At 38.9% G+C, this 16,748-nt stretch overlaps 1 protein-coding gene across 1 annotated transcript in view; it reads left to right on the top strand.

The window, feature by feature from the left end:
- The window catches only part of THEMIS2 (thymocyte selection associated family member 2), a 258,646-nt gene that overhangs the window by 76,663 nt on the left and 165,235 nt on the right, over positions 1–16,748 (top strand). Inside the window, exon 2 of the mRNA XM_053705374.1 lies at positions 13,987–14,127. Within this exon, the coding sequence (XP_053561349.1) occupies positions 13,987–14,127 (141 nt within the window). The remainder of the gene's footprint in view (positions 1–13,986; positions 14,128–16,748) is intronic.

Below are 16,748 nucleotides of genomic sequence, written 5' to 3'. Positions count from 1 at the left end.
TTATCCAGACCGGAGCTCTATCTCAGTGCGGCCATGTTCCGGCACGGCCAGGCTCCGCCTCCCGAAGGATCCAGATTTTTATTGTGTAAAATAGTTTTTTATTCAGAAATGTTTGGATGTGATTATGTGGAAAACACTTAACTTTGTGTGTATATTTTTGAATTAGACATGGATCCGACTGTTTTTCTATAAAAAAAAGAGTTGGTTCTGGAATGACCCAGAAAGTTTTATGTAAAATATTGTTGAATCCAGAAGTGTCTGGATGTGTTTGTGTGGAAAACACCTAAATGTATGTGTATCTGGCTAAATTAGACATGGATCCTGCAAGATCGAGCTGTATTTCTCTAAAAAAAAACAATTGGGTCTAGAATAACTTAGATGGTTTTGTGTAAAATATTTTTGGATCCAGAAGTGTCTGAAAGTGTCTGTGTGGAAAACATTCAAATTTGTGTGTATCTGTCTAAATTAGACATGGATCCAGCAGGATCTGGCTGTTTTAATGTAAAAAATAGTTGGTTCTGGAAGGATCCAAAATGTCTGGATGTGTTTGTGTGGAAAACACTAAACTTTGTGTGTATCTGTTCAAATTAGACATGAATCCGGCTGTTTTTCTAAAAAAGAGTTGGTTCTGGAATGACCCAGATGGTTTTGTGTAAAATATTGTTGGATCCAGAAGTTGGTGAGAAAAACACTTAAATGTGTGTGTATCAGTCTAAATTAGACATGGATCTGTTCAAATTAGACATGAATCCGGCTGTTTTTCTAAAAAAGAGTTGGTTCCAGAAGGACCAAGATGGTTTTGTGCAAAATGTTGTTGGATCCAGAAGTTTTTTTTATGTGGAAAACACTTAGGGGTCTATTTATGAAGCAGCGGATGCTGCTTCCGACCCACTCCGCTTCAGTTATGGCTGAAGCGGAAGTTAAGATGCAGCGATCCTAAGACCACTGCTCCTTAACTCGTCCACCACCTCTGAGGCGGCGGACAGCAATCCGCTCGATCGAATACGATCAGGTTGATTTATCGATGTGCGGCGGACATGATCCGTTATATCGGATCATGTCCGTCCGCACATTAATAAATGGACCCCTTAAAGTGATGTGTATCTGTTTTAATTCAATATGAATCTGTCAAGATCCAACTGTTTTTCTATAAAAAAGATTTGGTTCTGGAAGGACCCAGGTGTTTTTGTGTAAAATATTATTGGATCCTGAAGTGTCTGTATGTATTTGTGTGTAAAACACATATTTGTGTGTATCTGGCAAAATTAGACATGGATCCAGTAGGATTCACCAAGATCCGTCAGGATCCTGCTTTTACCCACACCTTTCAAAGCAAGCTTCTTTTACATGTTGCCCAAAGTCAATGTTTTTGTATGAAAATATTTTGCATACAGAGCAGATCATCTTTTAAAAACTGAGCTGGAGTTAGAATAAGAAAATGAGTGGTATTAGTGGTGTCATTTGTCACTGGCCATAATGAGACTTGCACATTAAATACAAGGTGCATTATTCATTTGTAGATTTAACTAAAAAGTATTTTACTCTCTATTATGAACAGCATAGCATTAATATGGAATTTATAGTGCACATTAATGCAGCTCAAAATCAATTGTACTTATAAAAATGTTTCGGAAACTTATTTTAAGGCACCCCAGCACCAGAATGCGAATGAAACATCAGGAAAAAAATGTAAGAATTTCCACAGTGTTTTATTTTTAAATGCTTTTATATCACTAGATACACATATTTTTTCAAATAATTTCTAGTATCCTAAATATGAAAGATATGCATTTAATGGTTAGATATCAGTATTTGCCACGAAACAAAATATCTGCAAAACAGAAATACACAGCAGAGAGTAAGGATGTATTAATAGTGTAGTAATTTAAATTCAGGATCCTATGAGGGGAAATCCAGAGTGTGTAACAGAGAAAGCACAAACAGCAGCTTTCAGACTGTGGTTAAAGGGAGAGTCAACACAAAAATTGTAATTGTTTAAAAAGATAGATAACGCCTTTACTACCCATTCCCCAGCTTTGCACAACCAACATTGTTATATTAATATACTTTTTCACATTTAAACCTCTAAATTTCTGCCTGTTTCTAAGCGACTACAGACAGCCTCTTATCACATGCTTTTTTATTAGCTTTTCACAACAAGGGACTGTTAGTTCATGTGGGCCATATAAATAACTATCGGCTAGATTACGAGTTTTGCGTTATAAGTGAAAAAGCCTCATAGTGCTGCTTTTTCACTACCGCTGCTATTAAGAGTCTTGTCAGAATAGGTGTACCGCACACTTTTTGGGCCGTAACGCAACGTAGCTACCGCACCTTTCAAAAAGTCCTTTTTCAATAAGATGTCCATAGCGCCGGTATTACGAGTTTTGCCTGGGAGGCCAAAAAGTGAGCGGTACAGCCAATGAGGTCAATTTATCAAATGTCTGTCGGACCTAATCCGACAGTGCGGATCAGGTCCGACAGACATCGCTGAATGCGGAGAGAAATACGCTCTCCGTATTCAGCATTGCACCAGCAGCTCTTGTGAGCTGTTGGTGCAACGCCGCCCCCTGCAGACTCGCGGCCAATCAGCCGCCAGCAGGGTGAATCAATCAACCCGATCGTACTCAATCGGGTTGAATTCCGGCGATGTCTGTCTGCCTCATCAGAGCAGGCGGACAGGGTTATGGAGCAGCGGTCTTTAGATTGAGCTTGCATTTTATTGGCTGTTCCAATCAGCCAAAAGAATGCAAGCTCAATCCTATTGGCTGATTGGATCAGCCAATAGGATTGAAGCTCAATCTTATTGGCTGATTACATCAGCCAATAGGATTTTTTCACCTTTAATTCCGATTGGTTGATAGAATTCTATATTTTTAGATTAGGGGTTTGGGCAAGGAAAAGAGCTAAATGCCCTTTTAAGGGCAATGCCCATCCAAATGCGCTTTTCAGGGCAATGGGGAGGTTAGGTTTTTTTAGATAGGCTTTTATTTGGGGGGGGGTTGGTTGTGTGGGTGGTGGGTTTTAATGTTGGGGGGTTGTTTGTATTTTTTTTTTACAGGTAAAAGAGCTGATTTCTTTGGGGCAATGCCCCGCAAAAGGCCCTTTTAAGGGCTATTGGCAGTTTAGTTTAGGCTAGGGTTTTTTTTCATTTTGGGGGAGCTTTTTTATTCTGATAGGGCTATTAGATTAGGTGTAATTAGTTTAAATATTTGAGTATTTCTTTTTTATTTTGTGTAATTTAGTGTTTTTTATTTTTTGTAATTTAGTTATTGTATTTAATTAATGTAATTTATTTAATTTTAGTGTAATGTTAGGTTTTACTGTAAGGCAGGTTAGGTTTTATTTTACAGGTAAATTTGTATTTATTTTAAATAGGTAGTTAGTAAATAGTTAATAACTATTCACTAACTATTCTACTTATTTAAAATAAATACAAACTTAGCTGTGAAATAAAAATAAAACCTAAGATAGCTACAATGTAGCTATTAGTTATAATGTAGCTAGCTTAGGGTTTATTTTACAGGTAAGTATTTCGTTTTAAATAGGTATTAGTTAGGTAATAATAGTAAGTTTTATTTAGATTAATTATATTAAAGTTAGGGGTGTTAGGTTTAGGGGTTAATATATTTATTTAGTGTTAGTGATCTGGGAGGCCAGAGGTTTAGGGGTTAATAACTTTAGTATAGTGGCGGCAGCGATGTTGGGGGCTGCAGATTAGGGGTTAATAAGTGTAAAGTAGGTGTCGGCAATGTCGGGGGTGGCAGATTAAGGGTTAATAAGTGTAGGTGGGTGGCGGCGACATTGGGGGCGTCAGATTATGGGTTAATAAGTCTATGTAGGTGTCGGCGATATCAGGGGCAGCAGATTTGGGGTGTTTAGACTCGGGGTTTATGTTAGGGTGTTAGGTGTAAACATACATTTTCTTTCCCCCTAGGAATCAATGGGGCTGCATTACGGAGCTATACGCTCCTTTATTGCAGGTGTTAGGCTTTTTTTAGCCGGCTCTCCCCATTGATGTCTATGGGGAAATCGTGCACAAGCACGTAACAGCAGCTCAACGCTGCCATATTGCCTGCTAAGGCCGGGTTTTTGCAATCCTGTAATAGCAACGCTATTTAAGGTGAGCGGTGGAAATAACTTGCAAGTTAGTAGCGAGCAGCTCATAACGCAAAACTCATAATCTGGCCGATTGCGTTCACGCCCGTGAGTTCTAACAACACAGCACTAATTGGCTAAAATGTAAGTCAATAGATAATAAATACAAAGTCATGTGATCAGGGGGCTGTCAGAAGATGCTTAGATACAAGGTAATCGCAAATGAAAAAAAGCGCATTAATATAATCATGTTTTCTGTGCAAAGATGGGGACTGTCCCTTTAAATAAGAAGCTTTTAAAACATAAATGAGTTCCCTTTTCTTTGTATTTGTTGCCTTTTTTGGCTTATAGGTTTCCAGTCCACAGCTTATTTCATCACCACACACACGTGCCTGCTTTCAGAGCACATTTTCCTACTCTTGAATTGACATAGCTGTGATAAAATGCACAAATAAAACACCAGTTTTCTATGGAGCAGAGCTGTGTATTTGCCAGCCATATAATCAGCTACAAAAGGAGGGAGTCTGCACTCAAGCAGGACAAAAATAACTCTGGACAGAGAACTCAGTCTCAACATCTGCAGCTTGTGAAACCTATAGGAGCTTATGCACACACGATCCAGCAGCAGTGTCTGCAGGGTCTATTCTCAGCCTGCTCAGGAAGGGGTCTGGTAGAGATATGCATTTGTTTTTACACAAATACACATTTGTCACGAAAATCCAAATGAATGTACCAACAAAAATTTAAAAAACTAAAAAAATACTGACGAAAATCGTCAGTATCCATTTGTTTCCTTTATATATTTTTTTAAGCGCTTAATACCTTAAAGTGCTTGCCATGCTCTATAGAGCACATTAAGGTAAGTATTGTAGCTACAGGTGAAAACTGAATTTCTAGAGGAACGTCTAAGATTGGTGTTACACTGGAATTATTTTTTTATTCCAGAACTCATGGTTTGTGATGGTTAAAGTGCATGTAAAGTCAACCTACTTGCTCTTCATCAAAGTGTTTAATTGCCAAAATAAACATTAGTTTCATTCATCATAATTTTAAAATCTCATTTGAAAAGTAAATATATATTGTTTTACTTGCTATTCTTATCGGCGATTCCTCCGCCTGCCATTTTGGTCCCACATTTGTTTTTTGATTGACACTTTACTTTCGTAATCTTTTTTTCACCCCTGGGGCGTCAGGCCGGTTGTTCGCTACGTAACTGCGCATGCGTGAACTACTCGATGACGTTGCATAGTAAATGCTCGTCCGCGATTCGCGCATGCGCAATACGAATATCTAATCAGTTATTATAGGTGCCGAGGTTTAGAGCGTATTGATTGCTGTACGCATGCGCTTATTGTCATCCATATTTTAAACGCATGCGCAAATATAACCCCTCATCGTGAACGAGCTTCAAACCAACGTCATAGAGTGGGTGGTAAAGATTGAAATGATGCAGGGGAAATACAGGAATAAGACGGTTGGGAGGAGCTCACTGCTTAGAACGTAAATAAGTTTGAATTGAAAAAAATATATAAACATTATTTATTTAAAAAAAATATTATTGCGGTTTGACTATATATAATATTGTGAACAAGTAGGTTAAATTTAATATCGAAAAATTTACATTCACTTTAAGGGTACAGCGATGGGGTGCAATGTTGCACCATCATATGCCAACCGTTTATGAATTACAATGAGGAGACATTCGTCTATGAGAGTGATTTATTCAAGCAATATGGAGCCACCTGGTGGCACTTTATAGATTACGTGTTTGGCATATGATGGGGTTACATTTAGACCCTAGAGTTTTGTGCAGTCCCTAAATGAAGCGGTTAATGGCATATAATTTATCTAGCAGTGAACATTTTTTGGACACTAGAGTCTATAAAGAGGATGGTAAACTTAACATCTATTTAGAAAAACAACAGATAGAAACATAAATTTAGCTTTTGAGAGTTTTCATCCTCCAGGATTAAAGGAATCACTTCCTAGGAGCCAACTCCTTAGGGTAAATAAAATAGTTAGTGATCCTCATAAATTACCCCAGAGAATGAATTGAATGAGGCAGAGATTTTTAGAGAGGGGATACCCTGAGAAACGTATCCAAAAGGAGATAAACAGATTGAGGAATTAACCTAATGTTTAAAGGAATAAACCTAAGACAGATAGAAGATAGGTGTTAACTTCACAATTTAATACCCACGGTCAGGGAGTTACTAAAATCATACAGAAACATTGGAACATTTTAGAAGAATGTCATAAAGGCATTGAAACTTTTCTACAGAAACCTATAATGACATTCAGGAGGGTAATTACGTGATTTACTTGTAAGGACTGATATAGGCTCAGAAAGAAAAAAAAAGGCTTGAGTTATATCTCTCGCAAGTAGGTTGCTACCTCTGTTTGAGGATTTCTAACTCTAACTTGATCATTTAAAGGGAACAATTTTTTACACCAGAGAACAGGCAATTATTTTCATATTAATGGTTATTTTACATGCAATACCGCCTATGCTATATATATTTTAAAATGCCCATGTTCCATTATAAATATAGGGGAATCTACAAGAAAAGCATGTGAGCGAATCAACCAACTTAAATCCAAAATAAGATGCATAGATGATCAAGCTCCTGTTTCTACCTATGTGATAAAATGTGGTTCTAATGTGAGTCAGTTGAGTTGAGACAAATAATTGACCATGCAGATATATTAAGGGGAGGAGGTGATAGAGAAAAAATATTAAAACAAAAGGAAACATATTGGATTCACCATCTAGGCACCATGTACCTTAGGGAGTTAAACAGGGAGATGTGTCTGTATTCTTGTAAACAAAATAAAATGCTAATTGTTATATTTTTCTATTTTGTTTTACACTTTTAGTGCAGTTAAGTTATGCTGGGTAAAATGGATATAAATTGTGTAGAGATTTTAGATGTGGTGACCTTCACTTCTCCCACTGTTCTGTATATAAATTTGAGCTAATATATAAAGTTAGTAAAAATTCCACTAGATGGCGATAAAGGATTGTATACTTGTAATACATGTATCATCTATAACAGCGGTCGCCAACCAGTGGTTTGTGGACCATTGGTGGTCCATGAGAAGATGTTGGTGGTCCTTGACACCATCAAACAGGAATTAATCTCCTCTGATGGTGTCACCCCCGTCGGGCTGTAACTCCATACAGTGCCTGGCTGGACATCAGTGAAAACCGATGGGGGAGGAGTTAAATTACAATCTCCCTACGCACGTTGTGTAGTACTGCACAACTTGCGTAGCTAGATTGTATTTCTTTTACAAAGATATGACGAGTCCACGGATTTCATCCTTACTTGTGGGATATTAACCTCCTGCTAACAGGAAGTGGCAAAGAGCACCACAGCAGAGCTGTATATATAGCCCTTCCCTTCCCCTCCACCCCCAGTCATTCTCTTTGCCTATGTTATACTAGGAAGAGGTAAAGTGAGGTGTTAGTTTTATTTTCTTCAATCAAGAAGTTTTTTATTTTAAATGGTACCGGTGAGTACTATTTTCCTCAGGGGGTTATGGAAGAAGATTTCTGCCCTGAGGTTGATGATCTTAGCAGTTGTAACTAAGATCCACGCTGGTTCCCACAAGACTTCTGAAGGTAACACATGAGACATCTTCAGTGTGGAGACCGGTTTCATGCTACAAGCAGCATTAAGGTATGTGCAGCCTTTTATTTCTGAAGAGACTTGATTTATCAGAACTGGCTGGCATTTATTTCCCTGTATGGGAATGGGGTAAGCAGTAGACCTGTTTCACAGAAGGGTGTTACTGGAGTCCCTTGTTATTATTTTACTTGTTATGATTCAGATAGAGAATACAATTTTAAAATGTTTTCAAATTTACTTCTATAATCAAATTTGTTTAATTCTCATGTTATTGTTTGTTGAAGAGATATCTAGATAGGTAGCTTGCACATGTCTGGAGCACTACATGACAGGAAATAGTGCTGCCATCTAGTGCTCCTTCTAATGTATAACATTGTTTAAAAAACTTCTGTCCTATAGTACAGCAGACACAAAGGATAACAAGAAACAAAGACAATTTGATAATAGAAGTAAATTGGAAAGTTTTTTCAAATTGTATGTTTTATCTGAATCATGAAAGAACATTTTTGGGTTTTATGTTCCTCTAACTATATTGAGTAGTAAAACGGTGCAAAGGCTATAGTTTAACCCTGTTTAAGCGTTGGACACTTTGGTAGGAATGCTTCCCTATATATTGATTAAAATAAAGTGTGCATGTAATCTAATATGAATATTGGGGCTGAAGTCTACATTCACTATAATAGTTTGCCCTGATATTTATTTTCCCTTGCTACTTATTTATGTAATCGTACATAGGTTTTCCCCATTTCCACTTGCTATAGATTTGGAAAAAGTCATAATATGTTAGTTTTGGGGGTGCTTTGAACATGCATGTATCACCACAATAACATAGTTTGAATGGCATTTTTAAAGGTACATGAACCCCAAAAATTTTCTTTCAGGATTCAGACAGAGCATACAATTCAAAAATAGTTTCCAATTTACTTCTATTATTACATTTGTTTTGTTCTTATGTATTCTTTGTTGAAGAGATATCTAGAAAGGTAGCGTGCACATATTTTGAGCACTACATGACAGGAAATAGAAACAAAGCACAAGGAGAGAGGCGCCGTATGTGTGAATCTGTGACGACCAACAACATAAATAGAACAAGTGCAGGGTACTCACAATGTGGAGCGGCACTCAAATGTGCCTATGGGTGCGGGCTGGTATTCACAGCAAACCAGCTAGCTGTACAAGGCACTAGCAGGATATCCCAAGATGTAGAGTCTGCAGGTACTTCAACGTGATGTTGGAAATCTGTCCGGTAGTATGGGGATCTGGAGCTAGGTACAAAAGAACAGAAAGGCGCACAGACTGTGTGAATCTGTAATCACCCAATTGTTTGTTCAAGACAAGTACTAGGTACTCACATTCTGTAGCGGCACTCCAATGTGCCAATAGAGACAGGCTGGTTTTCACAGCAAACCAGCTAGCTGTACAGGGCAAATGGCAGGACACTCCACAGCAGTAGAATCGACAGGTAGCTCAGATAATAATAATCAGCAATGAGGATATATGATTAAAAACGAATTTAATAAAAGTAAAAACAATTATAAAATACATATATCACTCATGCAGTAAGAGTGTATAGAATGCAACGCGTTTCTCGGTGTAAACAGTTTCATCAGGCATGTATTATGTTCTAAACAGCACCCTTAAATAGAGCTAAGCTACCTGTCTCCACCCACATCCAAAAAACCAATACACCAATCACGATGGCCCTTTGTCTAATTGCTAATGAGTTAAAACACCTGGGAACTTCTCATAGTGGATTCTTTTGAAACACGATAATTAAATCAATAATAATAATAATATGGACACACACATCAATGGGCTGCATATATACCTGTGACAGCACATACTTATTCATAATTCATTTGAAGCACTCGATACAAAACCCTGATCAATAAACTCATTTCTATACGTAATAGAGAATCCTACCTTTCTGTTATGCTCATCAAAGGGAACGACAATGAACTGATATATTCACATAATTACAGCCGAACAATTGTGCTTTATGCTAGATGATTTGCCGCTAAGACTTTAGAATCATGGGCGCGATCCGATATAGATCGTAGTTTGCAGCGCAAGCGAGGGAACCCGCGTCGCCCGCAGTTTCAGCTTGCAACTCGAGCTATCCCATATACGGCGCCGTCAGATGCTAACGTGCCGTAAGTCGGATAAACCAGCGATGTCCAGAAATCTGCGCAAGTACAAATTTCTGGCGTCGCCAGTGACTTACGGCACGTTAAATACTGCCGGCGCCTACAAAACCTGACTAAAGTCTAAATCACCCGCACTGTCTAACACGCCTCCCTAACATAGCCCGACATGTCTAACCCTCTATCCGCTATCCCCCCTCACTATCCTAACAATAAAATATGTATTAACCCCTAAACTGCCGCTCCCGGAGCCCGCCGCTACCTAATAAAGTTATTAACCCCTAAACCACTGCCAGCTATATTAAATCTATAACCCCCTAAAGTGAGCCCCTAACACCGCCGCCATCTTTCTTACCTACCCCGTAAAGTGAGCCCCTACCCCGCCACTATCTATTTTAAATTATTTAACCCCTAATCTAATCCCCCTACCCCACCGCCATCTATATTAAATTATTTAACCCCTAAAATACTAAACTATCCCTACCACTAAACCTAAGTCTAACCCTACAAATAGCCCTGAAAAGGGCTTTTTGCGTGGCATTGACCCAAAGTAACAGCTCTTTTGCCAGCCCTTAAAAGGGCTTTTTGCGGGGCATGCCCCAAAGAATTCAGCTCTTTTGCTTTTGGCGGGGCTTTATCACAAAGTAAACTGCTCTTTTGCCTACAATCTACATCCCCCTACACCGCGGCAACCTATAATAAATGTATTAACCCCTAATCTAATCCCCCTACACCGCCGCCAGCTATATTAACCCTAATTATATTAGGGTTAATATAGTTAATATAGTTATTATAATATATATAATATAATAACTTTAGGGTTAATATAGTTAATATAGCTGGCGGCGGTGTAGGGGGATTAGATTAGGGGTTAATACATTTATTATAGGTGGCCGCGGTGTAGGGGGATGTAGATTGTAGGCAAAAGAGCAGTTTACTTTGTGACAAAGCCCCGCCAAAAGCCCTTTTAAGGGCTAGCAAAAGAGCTGTTACTTTGGGGCATGCCCCGCAAAAAGCCCTTTTAAGGGCTGGTAATAGAGATAATTATTTTAGGGGGATTAGATTAGGGGTTAATAATATTAATATAGCTGGCGGCGGTATAGGGGGATTCGATTAGGGGTAAATAATTTTTATATAGGTAGCGGCGGTGTAATGGGTCGGATTAGGGGATAGATAAGGTAGATGGTGGCGGTTTTAGGGGCTCACAGTAGGGGGTTAGTTTATGTAGATGGCGGTGGTTTCGGGGTTAAATATTTTATTAGGGATTGCGGCGGGGGATCGCGGTTGACAGGTAGATAGACATTGCGCATGCGTTAGGTGTTTATTTAGCAGCTAGTTTAGAGAGTTACGGGGCTCCAATAGTCAGCGTAAGGCTTCTTACGGCTGCTTTTTGTGGCGAGGTGAAAATGGAGTAAGTCCTTACGCTGTATATTGGATACCAAACTGCGCGGGTTTGGTATACCTGCCTATGGCCCAAAAAACTACGGGCGATGGCAGAAATATACGCGCGTAACTTCTAGGTTACGCCGTATATAGGATACCAAACCCGCGCAAATATTGGCGTCACCAGCTTTTGCGGGCGACGATTTTTATCGGATCGACCCCCATATGTATTAAAATCGCCAAAACACAAAGCTGAAAGTAAGTTTAAATCTCTAACTGTGTAGCGTCCAACACATGCCGAAAATGATGGTTTCTAATTGGTAGAATTGTTTGTTACAAAGAGACCAATCGGCATCGTCATGTATACACACCCCTAATGACGTATTCATCCTAGTTCGTTTGCCTACAATGGTGGTCAATGAGAGGAATAATACAACCTCAAATGCGCCAATCAGTTAAGCGATTTGCCAACACACATAGATACGTCAGAACCGCTACTAGCAGCGGCAGTGTCTGATAGGAGCAATAAAAATGAGAGACTACATACGTAAATAACCCACGTGACTGAAGTATCCTTTCATGAATAAGACTTGTCTCTCCACAGCGTGACCATTGTAGGCAAACGAACTAGGATGAATACGTCATTAGGGGTGTGTATACATGACGATGCCGATTGGTCTCTTTGTAACAAACAATTCTACCAATTAGAAACCATCATTTTCGGCATGTGTTGGACGCTACACAGTTAGTGATTTAAACTTACTTTCAGCTTTGTGTTTTGGCGATTTTAATACATATGATTCTAAAGTCTTAGCGGCAAATCATCTAGCATAAAGCACAATTGTTCGGCTGTAATTATGTGAATATATCAGTTCATTGTCGTTCCCTTTGATGAGCATAACAGAAAGGTAGGATTCTCTATTACGTATAGAAATGAGTTTATTGATCAGGGTTTTGTATCGAGTGCTTCAAATGAATTATGAATAAGTATGTGCTGTCACAGGTATATATGCAGCCCATTGATGTGTGTGTCCATATTATTATTATTGATTTAATTATCGTGTTTCAACAGAATCCACTATGAGAAGTTCCCAGGTGTTTTAACTCATTAGCAATTAGACAAAGGGCCATCGTGATTGGTGTATTGGTTTTTTGGGTGTGGGTGGAGACAGGTAGCTTAGCTCTATTTAAGGGTGCTGTTTAGAACATAATACATGCCTGATGAAACGGTTTACATCGAGAAACGCGTTGCATGCTATACACTCTTACTGCATGAGTGATATATGTATTTTATAATTGTTTTTACTTTTATTAAATTAGTTTTTAATCATATATCCTCATTGCTGATTATTATTATCTGAGCTACCTGTCGATTCTACTGCTGTGGAGTGTCCTGCCATTTGCCCTGTACAGCTAGCTGGTTTGCTGTGAAAACCAGCCTGTCTCTATTGGCACATTGGAGTGCCGCTACAGAATGTGAGTACCTAGTACTTGTCTTGAACAAACAATTGGGTGATTACAGATTCACACAGTCTGTGCGCCTTTCTGTTCTTTTGTACCTAGCTCCAGATCCCCATACTACCGGACAGATTTCCAACATCACGTTGAAGTACCTGCAGACTCTACATCTTGGGATATCCTGCTAGTGCCTTGTACAGCTAGCTGGTTTGCTGTGAATACCAGCCCGCACCCATAGGCATATTTGAGTGCCGCTCCACATTGTGAGTACCCTGCACTTGTTCTATTTATGTTGTTGGTCGTCACAGATTCACACATACGGCGCCTCTCTCCTTGTGCTTTGTTCCTAGATTTGCTGACCTTTGGATGGTGAAGATTGAGTGCTGCCTATAAATCTATTGGATTGATATACTGGACTATACCTAATTCATCACCCCCATTAAGGACTTTGATATCTATTGGTGATTGTTTATTAACTTTAAATGAATTACGGTTTTGTTGATATATTTTGCTGATATACATTGTTGTGTGGTATTTTCTATATGTGTTAGCGCCCCCTATTAGGTTCATCACCCTTGTTGCTATGACAGGAAATAGTGCTGTCATCTAGTACTCTTCCTAATGTATGACGTTGCAAAACTGCTGCCATATAGTCCTGCAGACATGAGTAGCCTCCTGACTTTACCTTCCTGCTTTTCCACAAAGAATAACAAGAAAACAAAGAAAATTTGATAACAGAAGTAAATTGGAAAGTTATTTAAAATTGTATGTTCTATGTGAATCATGAAAGAAAATGTTTGTTTTATATCGAGGTGATCGTTCTTGGATATACACTCTTCCCTTCTTGGGGGGCTTGAGGTATGTTATTTTTTTCATTTGCAGAACTGTGTAGGTACACCGCTAATTCTATAGTGTTTGTCTTTATGTAATTCATTTGACCATTAAAGCACCTTGCAATATTGTTTGTTTATGCAACTATCAGATTATGTGACAAGAGTTCTACAACATGTTTGCTTTGTTTGAATTTATATCTCAATTAAAAAAAAAGCTAAATATATCATAAGTTATAAAAAAAACTTAGAAAAAAAATGAGTAGAAGATTTTTTTTCTGTCAAATTTAATTTGGTTTAATTTTCCTTCCTTCTGTATCATGTGCCAGCCACCAGCCAATCGCAAACACGAACTCTAAACGTTTGGGATCTAGGCCAATGATGATAAAATTGTGTTAAATAAAGCTATGTTGAACTTAACCATAAACACTTTACTCCTAGGCTCTGTATATGATATCCATGGATCTGAGTGCTGTTTATCTACTGGTGATTTGGTAAAAGTCATTGAAAAGGAGTTGCAGACCGTGTCTTGCGTGGATCTGTGCACAGAAATGAGTAGAGAGTTGCCACACAACTTTGCAGGTAAAGCAGAAACACAACTTTGAAAAATCTTTTATGAAACAAACCGACTGCTGCCTTTTAATGCTTTAAAAACCCCATCTTGTTTCTGCATACAATTATGCTTAAAGGGACACTGTACTGTAAAATGTTTTCCCCTTAAGGTGTCTCTAGTGAGTTATTATACTACCTGCAGAGTATCAAATGTATGGGAAAATAGTTCCTTCAGGTTTGTTTTTGTAGATAAAGTATATGTTTTTGTAAATTGAAACTACAATCCATTTAAATGGGCTGAGCTTGCAGGGAAAGCACACCTAAGTATCTTAGCTTTCTCTTTCTATGCAAAATCCTCCTTATCTTATTTCTTTAACTTCAATAGAGAACAATTTGAAATCAAACATGTTAGTACCTATCTCTCCCATCCCCCTTTGGGATGCCGATTTCAGCTGTTACCTCTTGTTTACATAAAATTTCTATAGAGAACAAAGCAGTATTCATATTTTATAGTACAGGTGGGGATACCACGAGCTATGTTGGTTATTTCAAATGTCCAAATAAAGGTAAAGGAACTATTAGTAAATAATGTAATACACTTTAGCAGGTAAAATGGATAACTGAGAAAACATTAAAGCAGAGAACATTTTACAGTCCCTTTAAAACTCTCTTATCTCTCCATATAAAAACTCTATACATGGCCTCCTATCTATACTATAATTGCGTTTGTAATGTCTGTCGCCGTCGGCAATTGCGCACGCATCCTCAATGGAATGTTGGCAGCGCGAGGACAAAATAATTCAACAGGATGCAGCAAAGCTGCATCCAGGTGAATTCAGAAAATGGCAGGGTGGTGAAAGAATCCACCGACTGTGGATTCTTTTACCACCCTGCCATTTTCGGAATCTACCGGGATGCAGCTTCCGGAGCATTACAAAAAGCAAAACCTAACTGCCCGCATCAAGTATTAAAAAAAAAAAAGCCTGCTTGAAGTATAACAAAATAAAAACTAACCTCCCACACAAAGTATTAACACATACACCGCAAACCCCCAAATCGCAAAAAAATTAAGTAATTAACCCATTAATCCCTTAACCGTCAGCCACCCACATCGCAATAAACCTAATTATCATATTAACCCCTAAACCGCAAAACACCATATCGCAATAAACCTAATTACCCTATTAACCCCTAAACCACAAAACCCCCACATCGCAATAAACATTTTTATCCTATTAACCCCTAAACCGCAAAAACCCCACATTGCAATAAACCTAATTAACCTATTAAACCGCCAAAACCAACAACACAAATAACTAATTAAATTACTAAGCCCCCTAACCTAACACCCCCTAAACTAACACCCCCTAAATTAAAACAAATTAACTAAACTAAAAATTACTAAAGTTACAAAAAATAAAAAAAGCTAAGATTACAAAAAATAAAAAAGAAGAAAAAAAAAATTACCAAAGTTTACAAAATTAAACTTAATCCCTATAAAAATAACCCCCCCCCAAAATAAAAACACCCCCTACTCTAAGAATAAACTACCAGTAGCCCTTAAAAGGGCTTTTTGCAGGGCATCGCCCCAAGATAAACAGCTCTTTTACATTAAAAATACACGAAGTCCCCCCTAACAGTAAAACCCCCCACCCACCAAACCCCTTAAAATAAAAGAACCTAGCACTAAAAAAACTAAACTACCCATTGCCCTGAAAAGGGCATTTGTTTGGGCATTGCCCTTAAAAGGGCATTTAGCTCTTTTACTGCCCATCCCTAATCTAAATAAAACAAACCCCCAAAAAACCCTTAAAAAAAACCTAAATTCAATCCCCAGGTTGGTACTCACGGTTGCCAAAGTCCGGCGGAGAAGGTCCTGTCCCATGCGGTGAAGTCTTCTTCCAAACGGAACCTCTTCTTTCTTCTTCCAGTAACATTCGGCGCGGAACGGAGGGTGGAGCTTAAGACCGGCGACCCTGGAACGGAAGACCTGCGATCCTGGAACTGAAGCCCGGCGATCCTGGAACTGAAGACTGGCTACCCTGGAACTGAAGACCGGCGACCGTGGAGTCATGGAGCGTGGAGGATCCTCTTTGTACGATCGCTGCCGTACACTGGATAGTGAATTCAAGGTACGCGATTAAAGATGGCGACCCTTGAATTCCTATTGGCTGATTTGATTTTTCAAATTCAAATCAACCAATAGGATGAGAGTTACTCAAATCCTATTGGCTGTTCACATTAGCCAATAGGATGAGAGCAAGGGAAATCTTATTGGTTGGTGAACAGCCAATAGGATTTCAATTGCTCTCATCCTATTGGCTGTACACCAGCCAATAGGATGAGAGCAAGTAAAATCCTATTGGCTGTTCACCAACCAATAAGATTTCACTTGCTCTTATCCTATTGGCTGATGTGAAAATGTCAGCCAATAGGAATGCAAGGTACCCGAGGTAAATATGGGGTACCTTGCATTTAATTTTCAGTGCGCATCGGACGATCCCATGAAGAGGAACTTCCACGCCGCCGCCGCCGGGAACTGCCGCCAAGGACAACCGCTGCCTCCGAGGATTGCCTCATCTGGAAACACCGATCTGCATCTCCGCTCCACGCTGCCTTCGCTGTGGATGAAGATGATGGACCAGTCTGGA

This window comes from Bombina bombina, chromosome 3, assembly GCF_027579735.1.
Source record: "Bombina bombina isolate aBomBom1 chromosome 3, aBomBom1.pri, whole genome shotgun sequence".
Classification (NCBI taxonomy): Eukaryota; Metazoa; Chordata; class Amphibia; order Anura; family Bombinatoridae; genus Bombina; species Bombina bombina.
The sequence above is the reverse complement of the archived record's forward strand: the minus strand, read 5'-3'. Positions and strand labels throughout refer to the sequence as shown.